Source organism: Oryctolagus cuniculus, chromosome 19 (assembly GCF_051225735.1).
Source record: "Oryctolagus cuniculus isolate XC-2025 breed Fujian yellow rabbit chromosome 19, ASM5122573v1, whole genome shotgun sequence".
Classification (NCBI taxonomy): domain Eukaryota; kingdom Metazoa; phylum Chordata; class Mammalia; order Lagomorpha; family Leporidae; genus Oryctolagus; species Oryctolagus cuniculus.
In genome coordinates, this window is record NC_142885.1 from 69,256,862 (window position 1) to 69,271,207 (window position 14,346).

Below are 14,346 nucleotides of genomic sequence, written 5' to 3' on the forward strand. Positions count from 1 at the left end.
CCCGCACCCCCGGGCTGGCCGTCAGGGTCACGCAGGCGCGGCGCCGGACGCCACACGGCCCTTGAGGGGGGCAGGGCCTTGGGGACGCGAAGCCACCAGCAAGCCGTGCCCCGCAGGGAAACAGGGAGCGTCTTCCCGAGCGCCGCCTGCCACACCCTCGCGTGGGTACTGACAGCCGCCGCCTTTCGGGGACCGCAAAGCGAGGCGCAGCTGGGCAGCGTAGGGTCGAGACACTCGGCCCACTCGCCCCCGCGGCGTGAGCACGACCCGTCGCCCTTGACGACGTGACCCAAGGTCACGGAGGTCCCGCCCCAAGGCCCGACTGTCCCCGCGCGGGGCCTGCCCCACCCAAGCGCCCGCGCAGGCAGCGGGCCGGGCAGCCCCGCGAGCGCCGTGACGTCACCGCGCCGCGCCCGAGGAAGGCCCACCCCTCGTGGCCCCGCCCCGCCGCGCCGCGCCCCGCCCTCGTGGCTGCGCGCGACGCGACCGGAGGACGCCATGGCGCGGGAGCTTCGGGCTCTGCTGCTGTGGGGCCGCTGCGTGCGGGCTCCGCTGCGGGCGCCGGGGCTGGCGGCTGTCCCCGGAGGTGAGGGCGGTGGGGCTGCGCAGGTGGACAGCGGGCTGTGGCCGGGGCCGAGCCTCCAAGCGGGCGGCACTGGAGCCCCGCGGGGCGGCTCGCGCGCGGCTGAGCAGGTGCGGGTCGCCGCGCTCCGCCACGGCCCCGCGGGGCTGCGTTCTCCCGGGCGCCTCCCCACACGACCCCCGGCCACCTGACAGGAGCCGGCCTGGGACCCGTGGAGGGTTCAGTCAGGGGGGGAACCCCGGAGGGCAGCCCCCGGGGCTCGTGGGGGGTGGTCGTGTGAGTCCCCTGAACGTGGCTGTTGGCCTCCCCGTCCCCACGCGGGGCGAGAGCCTTCGTCCATTCATTGGTTCGCCGGTCAGCCGGGCCGGCCGAGCGTCCGTGGAACTGGCTGGTGTCGGTCCGGGGGCAGAGATGAGCTGAGTGCGGCTCCGCGTGCGGAAGCGAGGTCGCAGAGCCCGGTGCGCGCGTGGCCCCCTCGGGCCTCGTGGCTTGCGCGTGCCTCCCGTGTCGCTGTGTTAACAGCAGAGTCGTGGTGGTAGCAGGCGTCATCACCTCCTGGGCGTTCGGGCACTGGCTGAGGGGTTTGAGTCGACGTTTGCTGAAGCGCTGGCCGCCGCCGCCGGATGGTGGTCCCGGTGCGTGGGCCCATTAACGAGAGCAAGACGGCCGGTTCCGTGGTTTCTCCAGCATTGTTACGGGATCTGTTCAGACCCTGGTCTGTCAGATACCTTGTTTAGCTTGGATCCTAGGGAGAGTGAGAATGCCTTCACTGTTGAGTGGTCTTTGTGTATCTGAATTTCGTCTTTGACACCGTTTTCTGCGTTTATAATTTTAGTATAGCCTTTTTTGATTCTCCCATGGTTTTAGAAGCAAGGCCAGCATTGTGGCCCAGCCGGTTAAACCCCCGCCTGCGACACCAGCATCTCACATCCGAGTGCTGGTTCGAGTCCTGGCTGCTCTGCTCCTGATCCCGCGCCCTGCCGATGCGCCTGGGACGCAGTGGATAATTGCTCAAGTACTTGAGCTCCTGCCAGCTGTGTGGGCCACCCAGCTGGAGCTCCTGACCCTGACCCCGGCCCTGGCCCCGGCCCGGCTGTTGCAGCCATCTGGGCAGTTAGCGAGCAGGTAGACAATCTCTCCCTCTCTCACTCCACCTTTCAAATCAACCTTTAACATACACACAGTGCCACTCATCCGCTAGTTAACTCCCCAGCTGTCTGCAACACATGACGCCGGGCCGCATGGAAGCCGTGAGCTGTAGGGACTCAAGTACTTGAGCCATCACACGCCGCCTTCCACCGTCCAGACTAGCAGGAACTGGAACTCGGATATGGGACAGAGGCGCTGCAGCCTTGCTGACAGCTGGACCCCACGGCGCCCCAGGGCTCGGTTACTGCCTTTCCTGTAGACATGAGGGGGGGCTGTCTGTGAGCCGACGTAGCCTCCGTGTTGGAGACCCAGGGTGAGGGCCCACACGCCAGGCTTCGCTGACCTGGTGTCATTTTCACAGGACGTCTCTATCAGGAATCCTGAGTCGATTGGTAGTTAGGAGGCGAGAGTTCTCTCATCCGTACATGTGCGAGGTACCGGTAGTAGTGGTCCTGGGGAGGAAGCAGAGCAGAGCGTGGTCATCTGGAAGGTGGACGTTGGTCATGAAGATGTAGACCGCCATCACGCCCTGTCAGCGGAATCCATGAAATCAGAAGCAGCCTGTTTGCCAGTAGATTGATAAGGCTTCCCCCAGACAGGACCAGAAGAATCCGGAGTGGGCTCGGATGTGACCGCGCGGTCAGGCGGCTGGGGTGGCCTGCTCAGGGCCTGCAGATCGGGAAACCTCTGAGCCTTCACCTCGCACTGCTGTCTGTGGGGGATGAGGGAGCTCAGGAGTCTGGCCGCCTGGGACCCTGTGGCGACAGCTCCCGCGCTTCAGTAGGGCCTTGATGGGCACAAGGAAACTGAGCTAAGTGGGGGAGATGGGAGACGGCCCGACGCCATCAGGAGCGCATCCCAGGCGCTGTGTGGACGGGGCTTGGTTTCTGCCGTGGGACTGGCTGGTGCTGGTTGGGCCTCTGTAAAGGTGAGAGCCGGCTGGTGCCAGCCCGTGAGGTTGGCCGAGCAGCTGCGCTGGCTGTGGGGCTCCGGCACTGGGCGGCTTGTCGCACCTTCTATAGAGACCGTCCCTGGGCCGCGCGGACACCGCAGCCTCCTGGTTCTTTTTCTGTTGACTTGTTTGCTTCCGCCTCCTGCTGTCACCTTGGAGCCCGTGCGCCTCTGCTGCAACCTTCGCAGGAAGTCGGGGACTTTCGGGCGTTCCAGGCCGCTCTCTGAGGGTGGAGAGGTGGGCTTGCTGCCCAGGTGGCAGGGGAACCTGGCCACGCTGCTGGGGCTCAGCCTGGCGTCCGCGGGGCATCCATGGGCCCTAGGGCTTGCTGAGGACCTGGAGGCCCGCGCTACCTGAGCTGTGAGAAGATGTAGCAGGCTAGCATGGACCTCAGGAATGGCCAGCTGCGTGGCTGCCCAGACCTCAGATGAGAGGAACCCCCGCGCGTGGCCCCCCTCGGCCTGGGGAGAGGGCGTCAGGTCGGTGAGAAAGCAGTGCAGGTACTTGACCGTTCCTGAGAGGTCCGGAAACACTGGTTCCGCAGGGGCGGCCCCGGGACGCTGACTGGGTCTAATGCCAGCTCACGCGGCACTGCCGAGAGTGTTCCCGCGTTGCAGTTTTGGTACCTTCAAGTGAAGCTGGCCAGGATTCCCTTCAACGCCAGCCTCGTGGTCTTTATATGGGAGACTTGCCTTTCGTGAGGAAACCACCTTTTTTTTTTTTTTTTTTTTTTTTTTTTTTTGACAGGCAGAGTGGACAGTGAGAGAGAGAGAGAGAAAGAAAGGTCTTCCTTTGCCGTTGGTTCACCCTCCAATGGCCGCCGCGGCCGGCGCACCGCGCTGATCCGATGGCAGGAGCCAGGAGCCAGGTGCTTTTCCTGGTCTCCCATGGGGTGCAGGGCCCAAGCACCTGGGCCATCCTCCACTGCACTCCCTGGCCATAGCAGAGAGCTGGCCTGGAAGAGGGGCAACCGGGACAGAATCCGGCGCCCCAACCGGGACTAGAACCCGGTGTGCCGGCGCCGCAAGGTGGAGGATTAGCCTATTGAGCCACGGCGCCGGCTTTTTTTTTTTTTTTTTTTAATTTAAAGAATAAAACACACAAAGAGGGCTGGCACTGTGGCATAGCGGGTAAAGCCACTGCCGGCTGTACCGGCATCCCATGTGGGCGCCGGTTCAAGTCTGGCTGCTCCACTTCTGATCCAGCTCTCTACTGTGGCCTGGGAAAGCAGAAGATGGCCCAAGTCCTTGGGCCCCTGCACCGGCGTGGGAGACCCGGAAGAGGCTCCTGGCTCCCTGCTTCAGACTGGTGCAGCTCCAGCCGTCGGGGCTAATTGAGGAGTGAACCAGTGGACAGAAGACTTATCTCTCTCTGCCTCTCCTCTCCGTGTGTAACTCTGCTTTCAAATAAATAAACAAATCTTTAAAAAACACACAAAGCTCCTCAAGTGTGTGGGGCCGAAGCTGGGAGCCAGGACGGTGAGGCTTTCTGTGTGGCAGCGGACCCAGTGAGCCGAGCCATCACCGCTGCCTCCAGGGTGTGCATTAGCAGGAGGCTGGAGTCAGGAGCGGAGCTGGGAGTGAAGCCAGGTGCTTGGGTACGGGACGCAGGCATGTTCCCTGCTAGGCTGAACTCCATCCTGGAGTCTGTTTGCCCAGCCCAGAGACCTGCCTGCAGTTGTATAGCATTTAGTAGGAAGAAATTTGAGGAGGTATGTCTCTGGTCTGGCTGGTTTTCTCTGCCAAAAGCACCAGTAATTTCAGATCTGGAAACTGTGACTTGGAGAACAAGTGTCTACTTTAGGGGCATTTACCACTGTCATTTATTTATCTAAAGATTTATTTTATTCATTTGAAAGAATTACAGAGAGAGGTCTTCCATCCGCTGGTTCACTCCCCAGTTGGCCGCAATGGCTGGAGCTGCGCCGATCCGGAGCCAGGAGCTTCTTCCGAGTCTTCCATGTGGGTGCAGGGGCCCAGGACTGGGGTCACCTTCTACTGCTCTCCCAGGCCATAGCAGAGAGCTGGATTGGAAGAACAGCAGCTGAGACTGGAATTGGCGCCCATATGGGATGCCAGCACTGCAGGCTGGAGCTTCAACCTGCTGTGCCACAGCACCATCCCGTTATTTATTCAAAAATTTATGTATAGATATTTAAAAATCAGAGTTAGAGGGGCTGGCACTGTGGTGTAGCCGGTAAGGCCTCCGCCTACAGTGTCAGCTTCTCATATGGGTGCCGGTTCAAGTCCCTGCTGCTCCACTTCCGATCCAGCTCTCTGCTATGGCCTGGGAAAGGAGTAGAAGGTGGCCCAAGTCTTTGGGCCCCTGCACCCGCGTGGGAGACCCGGAAGAAGCTCCTGGGTTTGGATTGGCATAGCTCCAGGCTTTGTGGCCAATCAGGGAATGAACTAGTGGATGGAAGACCTCTCTGTTTCTCTCTCTCTCTCGCCTCTCCTTCTCTCTCTGTGTAACTCTGACTTTCAAAATAAATGAATCTTAAGTCAGAGGGAGAGATTTTTTTTTTTAATTTTTGACAGGCAGAGTGGACAGTGAGAGAGAGAGACAGAGAGAAAGGTCTTCCTTCCTTCACCGTGCTGATCCGAAGCCAGGAGCCAGGTGCTTCTCCTGGTCTCCCATGGGGTGCAGGGCCCAAGCACTTGGGCCATCCTCCACTGCACACCCGGGCCACAGCAGAGAGCTGGCCTGGAAGAGGGGCAACCTGGACAGAATCCGGCGCCCCAACCGGGACTAGAACCCGGAGTGCCGGCGCCGCTAGGTGGAGGATTAGCCTAGTGAGCTGCGGCGCCGGCCTGTAGAGAGAGACCTTGCATCTGCTGGTTCACTCCCAAATGGCCACAATCGCCAGTGCTGGTCCAGGCTGAAGCCAGGAGGCAGGAACCCCATCCAGGTTTCCACATGGATGGCAGAGGCCCAAGCACCTGGGCCATCCTCCGCTGATCTCCCTGGGGCACCAGCAGGGAGTCGGATTGGAAGTGGAGCATCCGGGACACAAACTAGTGTCCATATGGGAGGCCCAATCCACTTCACCACAATGCCGGCCCCTGGATAACGATTTTAACATCTTACCTGAGATAATCCTAGAAGTTCAGAAACAAGATGGAGAGATTTCAGCTGTGGGTAAAGACAGGAACAGAGGTGCCGGGGTGACTGAAAGCCAAGAGCTGCTTGCTTGTGAGCCTGGAACTGTTAGAATCACTGGCAGTGTCCGCCGTGAATGGCCGAGGCTGCCTCCCGCGTCATCCTCTGTGGTGTTTCCATTTGGTAAAGCAGTCAGTGCTGCTCTCGGCCATTTGGAAGTACCGTTAGGTTACAGAAATCAAGCTCTCAAATAGAACTGATGCTGACTTTCACAGACTCCAGCTTTAAATTTAGGTATATTTTGGTTGAATTACATGTTATATAAGGGAATTTTAAAGATGTGTCCATGAGCCCTCCTGTGAAAAATGCCTTTTGAGGGGCTGCCGTGGTGTGTAGGTTAAGTCACTGCAGCGCCAGCGTCAGATACAGGCACAAATTCCAGTCCCGGCTGCTCCACTTCCGATCCAGCTCCCTGCTAATGCACCTGGGAAAGCAGTAGAAGATGGCCCAAGTCCCGGGGACCCTGCACCCACGTGGGAGACCTGGATGAAGCTCTTGGCTCCTGACCCAGCCCTGGTCTATTGCAGCCATTTGGGGAGTGAACCAGTGGATGGAAGCTCTCTTTCCCTCTCTCTGTAACTCTGCCTTTAAAATAAATAAATCTTTTAAAAAATGTTAAAAGTGTTTTATTTAAAAAAAAAAAAAAAAAAAAGCCGTTCACGTGCTGAGCTGCTTTGCCAGTACAACACCTGCAGAGCCGTGCGGGTTTAGCCGGGAGGGTTTTGGGGATGTGCACCCTTGGCTGTGCCTTCTGGCACTTCTCATTGCCTGTACCATTCTAGGTTACCCCCGAATCCCTTTCCTAGCTCACTAGCTGCTGCCCTTGGCCTGCAGTTTGTGTTAGGAGGCCGCACCTTCTGAGAAAATTAGCTGTATTCTTTGTTGAGGACCTGCTATAACATTTATTGGTGGGAAGACAAGGACGTGAGGAGCGAGTCCCTGGCCTTTGGACATCACGGCACCAAGCACTCGCGAAACAAAGAGCTTCGTGGGCCGCCGTGCCCCAGCACTGCACTGGGGATACCCAGGGCCAAAGACAGGAATCCCTGCCCTGGTGACGGCAGTGTGGGTGAGATGCTGGGGCGGGTCTGTGGCGAAGATGGTGTGGGAGCAGAGCCCGGGGTGAAGCAGCCCCTCAGGGTGCAGGCAGGGGAGCAGGAGTGGGCTGGCATTCTCATGGAACAGCGGGGCCACTGGTGAGCCCTTCCAGTGGGTGGTGCGCGGCATTCGTGAGTGTGACGTCACCGTGCAAGCTGGTGATGCCTAAGGCGAGATATTGAGTTGGAAAGGAAGGTGGCTTTGCACAGGTTTTCATTGGCATGGAGACAGTCTCCTCCCACCAGGACATGCGCCTGCACGCCTGCTTCCCGTGGCAGGGAGAGGAAACGCACCCCAATGCTCTGCGCTCTCTGCATCACGCCTTTTTCACATCCCATTTGGAAGTCGTTCATGTGACTCCCAGAGTTCCAGAGGATGGGTGTCTGTAGCCACCTCTGTCCTGGTGGGTCCTTGGGTGATTTGCAGACTGTGGCTCTGAGATCCCCAGCCCTACCATGCTGGAGCCACAGTGCTGTGAACCTGCTGGCTGGCTTGGCAGGGCAGTGCCCTCCTCAGTGTGGGTGCTGTGAGACTCCTCCTCCTGCCCTCCTCAGTGTGGGTGCTGTGAGACTCCTCCTCCTGCCCTCCTCAGTGTGGGTGCTGTGAGACTCCTCCTCCTGTCCTCCTCAGTGTGGGTGCTGTGAGACTCCTCCTCCTGCCCTCCTCAGTGTAGGTGCTGTGAGACTCCTCCTCCTGTCGTCCACAGCCTTTTGTGTCTTCTCTGTGGTGGGGTTGCCACTTTTCTCTTGTCTTTGGCCTTTTCTCTGTAGACTGGTAAGGGTACAGCCTGTGCTGTATTAACTGAAACCCCAGAGTGTATTTCAGAAAGTCCTTCCCAGAGTACTTGTTGACTCTAATGTTTTTTTTTTTAAGATTTATTTATGTGGAAGATGTTGCTATGGTGTAGCATCCCATGTGGGTGCTGATTGGAGTCCCGGCTGCTCCACTTCTGATCCAGCTCCCTGCTAATGTGCCTGGGAAAGCAGAGGAAGATGGCCCAAGCACTTGGGCCTCTGCACCCACACGGGAGACCCAGATGAAGCTCCTGGCTTCTGCCTGGCCCAGCCTTGGCCATTGGGGCCACTTGGGGACTGAACCAGGGGTGGATGACCTCTCTGTGTCTCTCTTTCTGTAATACTGCCTTTCAAAATAAATTGTTTTTTGATGGAGGTTTATTTGAAAGAATCACAGAGAGAGAGAGAAAGGTCTTCCATCTGCTGGTTTATTCCCTAAGTGGCTGCAACGGCTGGGGCTGGACCAGGCTGAAGCCAAGAGCCTTCAACTCCATCTGGGTCTACCATGTGGGTGGCAGAGGCCCAAGCATTTAGGCCATCTGCCACTGCTTTCCCAGGTACATTCGCAGGTAGCTGGTTCAGAAATGGAGCAGCAGGAGTTGCTATTAAATAATTTATTTTTAAAAATTGGAGCAGCAAATAGAGACAGTGCTCCCACCACTGGTTTCCTCCCCAGACGCTTGTGACACCTGGACTAGGGCAGGCCAAAGCTGGGAGACAAGAACTCAGTCCAGGTCTCTTACAGGGTTGGCAGGGTCACGACTACTTGAACCATCACTGCTGCCCCCCGGGGATACAGTAGCGGGACGCTGGGATTGGGACTGGAGCTGGGTCTTGAACCCAGACTTCCAGTAAGGGATGCAGGTGCCTTAACTGGCATCTTAACCTCCAATCCATGCCCACTCCTTAAATCCTAAAATAATTTTCCGTTACTCTGAGACAGCTTCCATCTATTGATTTCACCCTGCAGACGCCTGCATCAGCTAGGGTTTAAGCTGGGCTGAACCAGGAGCCCAGAATTCTTCTAGGCCTCCCGTGTGGGTGACAGAGACTCGCTTGGATCCAAGCCATCACTGTTGCCCTCCAGGCTACACATGAGGAGGAAGCTGGAATCGGAAGTGGAGCCAGGACTTGAACCTAGGCACTGTGAGGTGGGATGTGGCATATCTCGCAGTGTCCTTTTTCAGGTGTGAGGTTTTTTTTTTTTTTTTTTTTTTTTGGATTTATTTATTGGGAGCTGGCATGGCACAGTGAGTTAAGTTACCACTCGTGTTGGTGGGGTCCCATGCCGGGTCCTGGCTGCGGTACTTCAGACTCCGCTTCCTGCTAATGGGCCTGGGAAAGCAGCAGCAGACGGCCTGCCCAGCCCTGGCTGTTGCAGCTATTTGGGAAACTAACCAGTGGATAAAGGTCTCTGTCTTTATCCCTTCCTCTCAATCACTTTGCCTTTTTTTTTTTTTTTTTTAAGATTTAATTATTTTATTTGAAAGGCAGAATAAGAGAGAGAGGGAGAGAGGTCTTCCATCCATTGGTTCACTCCCCAATGGCCCCAACAGCTGGAGCCATGCTGATCTGAAGCCAGGAGCTTCTTCCGGGTCTCCCACATGGGTGCAGGGGCCCAAGGACTTGGGCCATCTTCTACTGCTTTCCCAGGCCACAGCAGAGAGCTGCATCAGAAGTGGAGCAGCTGGGTCTCGAACCAGCAACCTTATGGGGTGCTAGCACTGCAGGTGGTAGCTTTACCGCTGTGCCACAGCACTGGCCCCATCACATTGCCTTTGAAGTAAAAAGTTTTATTAAGGTAGAGCCGAGGTGCTGGGGCAGGGAAGAGAGAGATTTCCCGTCTACTAGTTCACTCCCAAAATGACTGCAACGGCCAGAGCTGGGCCAGGCTGAAGCCAGGAACCCAGAACTGCAGCTGTGTCTGGCACGGCGGCGGCAGGAGCCCAAGCACTGGAGCCATCTTCTGCTGTCTTCCCAGGTGCACTGACGGGGCAGAATCAAAAGTAGAGCAGCTGGAACTTGAACCAGCGCTTTGACGTGGGATGCCACGCCACAGTGGTCCCCCTCACAGCGTCTTCAGTGCCATGCCAAATGCACAGGTGTTTTAATGTTTGGAGAAGACTCAAGATGCTCAGTGTGGTTAGCGTTGTGAGATGCCGCTTCACACCTCCCAGCGTGACGGCAGGAAACAGGCACGGGTGTGGAGAACTCGGAAGCCTCAGCCCCACTGCTGGAGCTCCTCCGACAGGTCAGCCTAGAGGTGCCGCGGTACCAGCAGTTCCACGCCTAGACATGCGCCCAGGAGAGAGGAGAGCACGTGCACACACAGCGTGCGTGAACCTCGCCGCAGCGTTGTTCAGCCAGAACGTGAAGACAGCCGGGTTGTCCACCGCAGAGCGGGAGCACCCCAGTGGCTGGTCAGGTGGTGAGTGGAAAGGCAGGCTTAGTCTGCCTGCACACTGCAGTGTCACTCAGCCTGCAACGGTGTCGAAACCTGGGAGCCCAGCCGAGTGAGAGCAGACACGGGACGGCGTGTTGGCGGTCCCCTTTGTGCAAGGTGCCCGGAACGACGAGTCCCTGGGCAGAGGGCGAGGGGTTGCTGAGAGCCGTGGGGGAGGGGTGGGGAGTGCCGAGGCAGGCAGGGCAGCGGGGTGATGGAAGTGCTCCGAATTAGTGTGACGTTGTGCACTTTGTGAATTTACCAAAAGCTGCTGAAATGTACAGTTTCAAAAAGACTTATTTATCATTTGAAAGGCAGGGTGACAGAGAGGTCGCCCTCCACTTGTTGACTCCCCAAAGGCCTGCAATAGCCAGGATTAGGCTAGGCCAGGGTCAGGAGCCAGGAACTGCATCCGGGTCTCCCATGCAGGTGGCAGGGCCATCACCCCTGCCTCGCAGGCGCATGAGCCGGGAGCTTGATTGGAGGCGTCATGGCCTGTACCTGAACCAGCACTCCGAGAGCGGATGCCGGCGTTCCAGGCAGTGGCTGAGTCGCCTGGGCCACAGCATGTGCCAAACTACACTTTATTCGCACGGGCGAGGTTTACGGTGTGTGAATTCTATCTCAGCAAAGCCATTTTGTTAACCATCGCAGTCTTCTCAATACTGTTAGCTTTTAGTTTCATTTTACTGTTTATCTGGATTTTGTTTTGGTTTAGTAAGAGGAAGTCAATTTTAATACTACAGCTTTACGTTAATGTGCTTGAAGATTTGTTGATAACAGTACACCCTCACTGTTCCCCTTAATTTTCTTAGCTTTTTAAACATGTTTGTTCCATGTGAACTGTAGAATCAATTTGAGTAGTTTTTTTAAAAATCTCTTTTGGATTTTTATTGGGATCATGTTAAAAATATAGACTCATGCCCAGACCACTTAGCTGCTGAACCAGCTTCCTGTTGCATCCTGGGAGGCTCCGGAAGATGGTTCAGGTACTTGAGTTCCTGCCACCCATGTAAGACCTGGCTCCTGGCTTCTACTGACATCTGGGAAGTGAACCAGAGGATAAAAGATCTCTCTGGGGGCCACCATCTGCAGCACCTGTTCAAGTTCTGGCTGCTCCACTTTTTAAAGATTTATTTATTTGAAAGGCAGGGTTAATAGAGAGAGGTCTTCCATCCGCTGGAGCTGTACCGATCCAAAGCTACGAGCTGCTTCTGGGTCTCCCACGCAGGTGCGGGGACCCAAGGACTTGGGCCATTTTCCACTGGTTTCCCAATCCATAGCAGAGAGCTGAATTGGAAGTGGAGCAGCCGGAACTTGAACCAGCACCCATATGGGAAGCTGACATTGCAGGCGGCAGCTATACCCGCTGTGCACAACAGTGCTGGCCCCTGCTCCACTTTCGATCCAGCTCCTTGCTAATGCGCTCGGGAAAGCAGCAGAGAATGGTCCAAGTGCCTCGGTCTCTGCACCCACATGGGAGTCCCAAATGAAGCTTCTGGCTTCTGCCTTCAGCCTGGCACGGCCCTGACCATTGTGGCCATTTGGGAAGTGAACCAGTGGGTAGAAGATAGCTCTCTCTGCCTCGCCTCTGTAATTCAGATTATCAAGTTAGAGAGAAACATTATATGTTTAAAAAAAAAGATCTCCTTTCCCTACCCCACTCCCTTTCAAGCATATGAAAGTACTATTTAAAAAATGCATTAAGAGGAAACTTGCCGTTTTTAATATTTATTCCTACTATTCAAGAACATTTCCCAAGCTGTTTTCTTTTGTAAATGTGTTTTATGTTTCTAGTAAAAAAAATTTTTTTTGACAGAGTTATAGAAAGAGAAGGAAACAGATCTTCCATCCACTGGTTCATTCCCCAAATGGCTGCAGCTGCTGGGGCTGAGCCAGGCCGAAGCCAGGAGCCTGGGACTCCATCCCGGTCTCCCACGTGTGCTGCTCTCCTGGGTGCATTAGCAGGGAGCCGTATTGGAAGTGGAGCAGCCGGGGCTCGGTCCTGGTACCCATATGGGATGCTGGCACTGCAGGCGGCAGCTTAACCTGTGCTACAAAACCAGCCCTTCTATTACATTTTTAAAGAATTTTATTTATTTATTTATTTATTTTTTACAGGCAGAGTGGACAGTGAGAGAGAGACAGAGAGAAAGGTCTTCCTTCTGTTGGTTCACCCTCCAATGGCCGCTGCAGCCGGCGCACCGCGCTGATCCGATGGCAGGAGCCAGGTGCTTCTCCTGGTCTCCCATGGGGTGCAGGGCCCAAGGACCTGGGCCATCCTCCACTGCACTCCCGGGCCACAGCAGAGAGCTGGCCTGGAAGAGGGGCAACCGGGACAGAATCCGGCGCCCCGACCGGGACTAGAACCCGGTGTGCCGGCGCCGCTAGGCAGAGGATTAGCCTAGTGAGCCGTGGCGCCGGCCCTAAAGTATTTTTTTGACACTATGCAGTTTTTCTAAATAGTTTTATGAATAAGCTGTTTTATACATTGGTTACTGATGCACATAGTATAAAGGTCAGAGGATGGAAAGGCGTATGCAGTGAGAGCCTGTCTCTTACTGCCGGGCCTCGGGCACCATCCCACCCCCGGCAGCCCCCACGCTGGTGTCTTTGGTGTCCTGGCAGGGATCTACCTGGCACATGAGGATAGAAGCATGCACACATGTGTACACTCACATGCATGCATGTATGTGTTTCAGTACCTTGGTGGCTTCTATAAACCAGTGTTTTGCGTTTAGGTTTTTCCATTAGATGATTTAACATCAAAACCCATCCCATATGGGCTGCCTCATACATATAATTATTATTACCATGCCAGTGAGTGTGTAGGCTGCCTAACTGTCCTGAGCTGTCACAAATGCAGATGTAGTAGCTGTCCTTGGCCCTTGATAGTGCTTCCTAGTTGTTTTTCTTTTTTTAAGATTTTTATTTATTTAAGAGGTAGAGTTACAGATGAGGGAGACACAGAGAGATTTTTCCATCCACTGGGTCACTCCCCAAATGGCCACAACAACTGGAGCTGGGCCAGAAGCTTCTGGGTCTCCCATGTGGGTGCAGGGACCTGAACACTTGACCCGTCTTCTGCCATTTCCCCAAGTGCATCAGCAGGATGTTGGATTGGAAGTGGAGCAGCCCGGACTCAAACTGGTGCTCATATGGGATGCCAGAACGGTAGATGCAGGCTTAATCTTCTGTGCCATGGCGCTGGCCTCTCCGTTGGTGTTTTCTGCGTAGAATGGCGGTTGATGTTTGTGCAGAAATTCTGTACTCTGCCTCTGTGCTAGATTGTTTTTGCTGTTGTAGGAGTTTTCTGACTGATTCTGTGAGGTTTTCTGGGCACACACACACTGCCTGCAGGTGGGGGAGTTGTGAGTAGGTTATTGGGTAAAACATTAATATAACACTAAAACCTACAGACTGAGCATCAGGCAGATTAAGCATTTAAATACAGTTCAAACATATTTATCCTTTAAAATAATCTCCCTTTGGAAAAACTAAAGTGGATGTCGGCATCGCAAGCTCCGGCATAACCCAGTGTGCCACAGTGCTGGTCCCTTCCTTCCTTTATGTGTCTGCACAAGTGCGTGAATACAAACTTGCATGTAATGTGCATCTGCAAACACTGGAGTTGTGTGTTCTGTGACTTTTTTTTTTTTTTTAAGATTTTTATTTATTTATTTGACAGAGTTACAGACAGTGAGAGAGACAGAAAGGTCTTCCCTCCGCTGGTTCACTCCTCAAATGGCCACAACGGCTGGAGTTGTGCTGATCTGAAGCCAGGAGCCAGGAGCTTCTTCAGGTCTCCCATGTGGGTGCGGGGGCCCAAGGACTCAGGCCATCCTCCACTGCCTTCCCAGGCCACAGCAGAGAGCTGGACAGGAAGAGGAGCAACCGGGACTAGAACCCAGTGCCCATATGGGATGCCGGTGCCACAGGCGGAGAATTAACCTAGTGCGCCACGGCGCTGGCCCCTTTTGTGACTTTTTTAAAGACATTTTTCATCTACTTGAAATGCAGAGTCACAGAGACCTCCGATCCACTAGTTCACTTTTCAAATGCGCACAACAGTGGCTGCTGGGCCAGGCCAATAAGAGCCTGGAGCTCCATGTGGGTCTCCCACAAGGGTGTCAGGAATCCAGGCACTTGAGCCATCATCTCCTGCCTC

At 55.5% G+C, this 14,346-nt stretch overlaps 1 protein-coding gene across 2 annotated transcripts in view; it reads left to right on the plus strand.

The window, feature by feature from the left end:
- Positions 1-467: 467 nt before the first annotated feature.
- TRAP1 (TNF receptor associated protein 1) overlaps positions 468-14,346 on the plus strand; it is a 49,733-nt gene continuing 35,854 nt past the window's right edge. For both annotated transcript variants that reach the window (XM_051836281.3, XM_089321298.1), the window contains exon 1: positions 468-586. In XM_051836281.3, the coding sequence (XP_051692241.2) occupies positions 499-586 (88 nt within the window). In that variant the 5' untranslated portion in view covers positions 468-498. The remainder of the gene's footprint in view (positions 587-14,346) is intronic.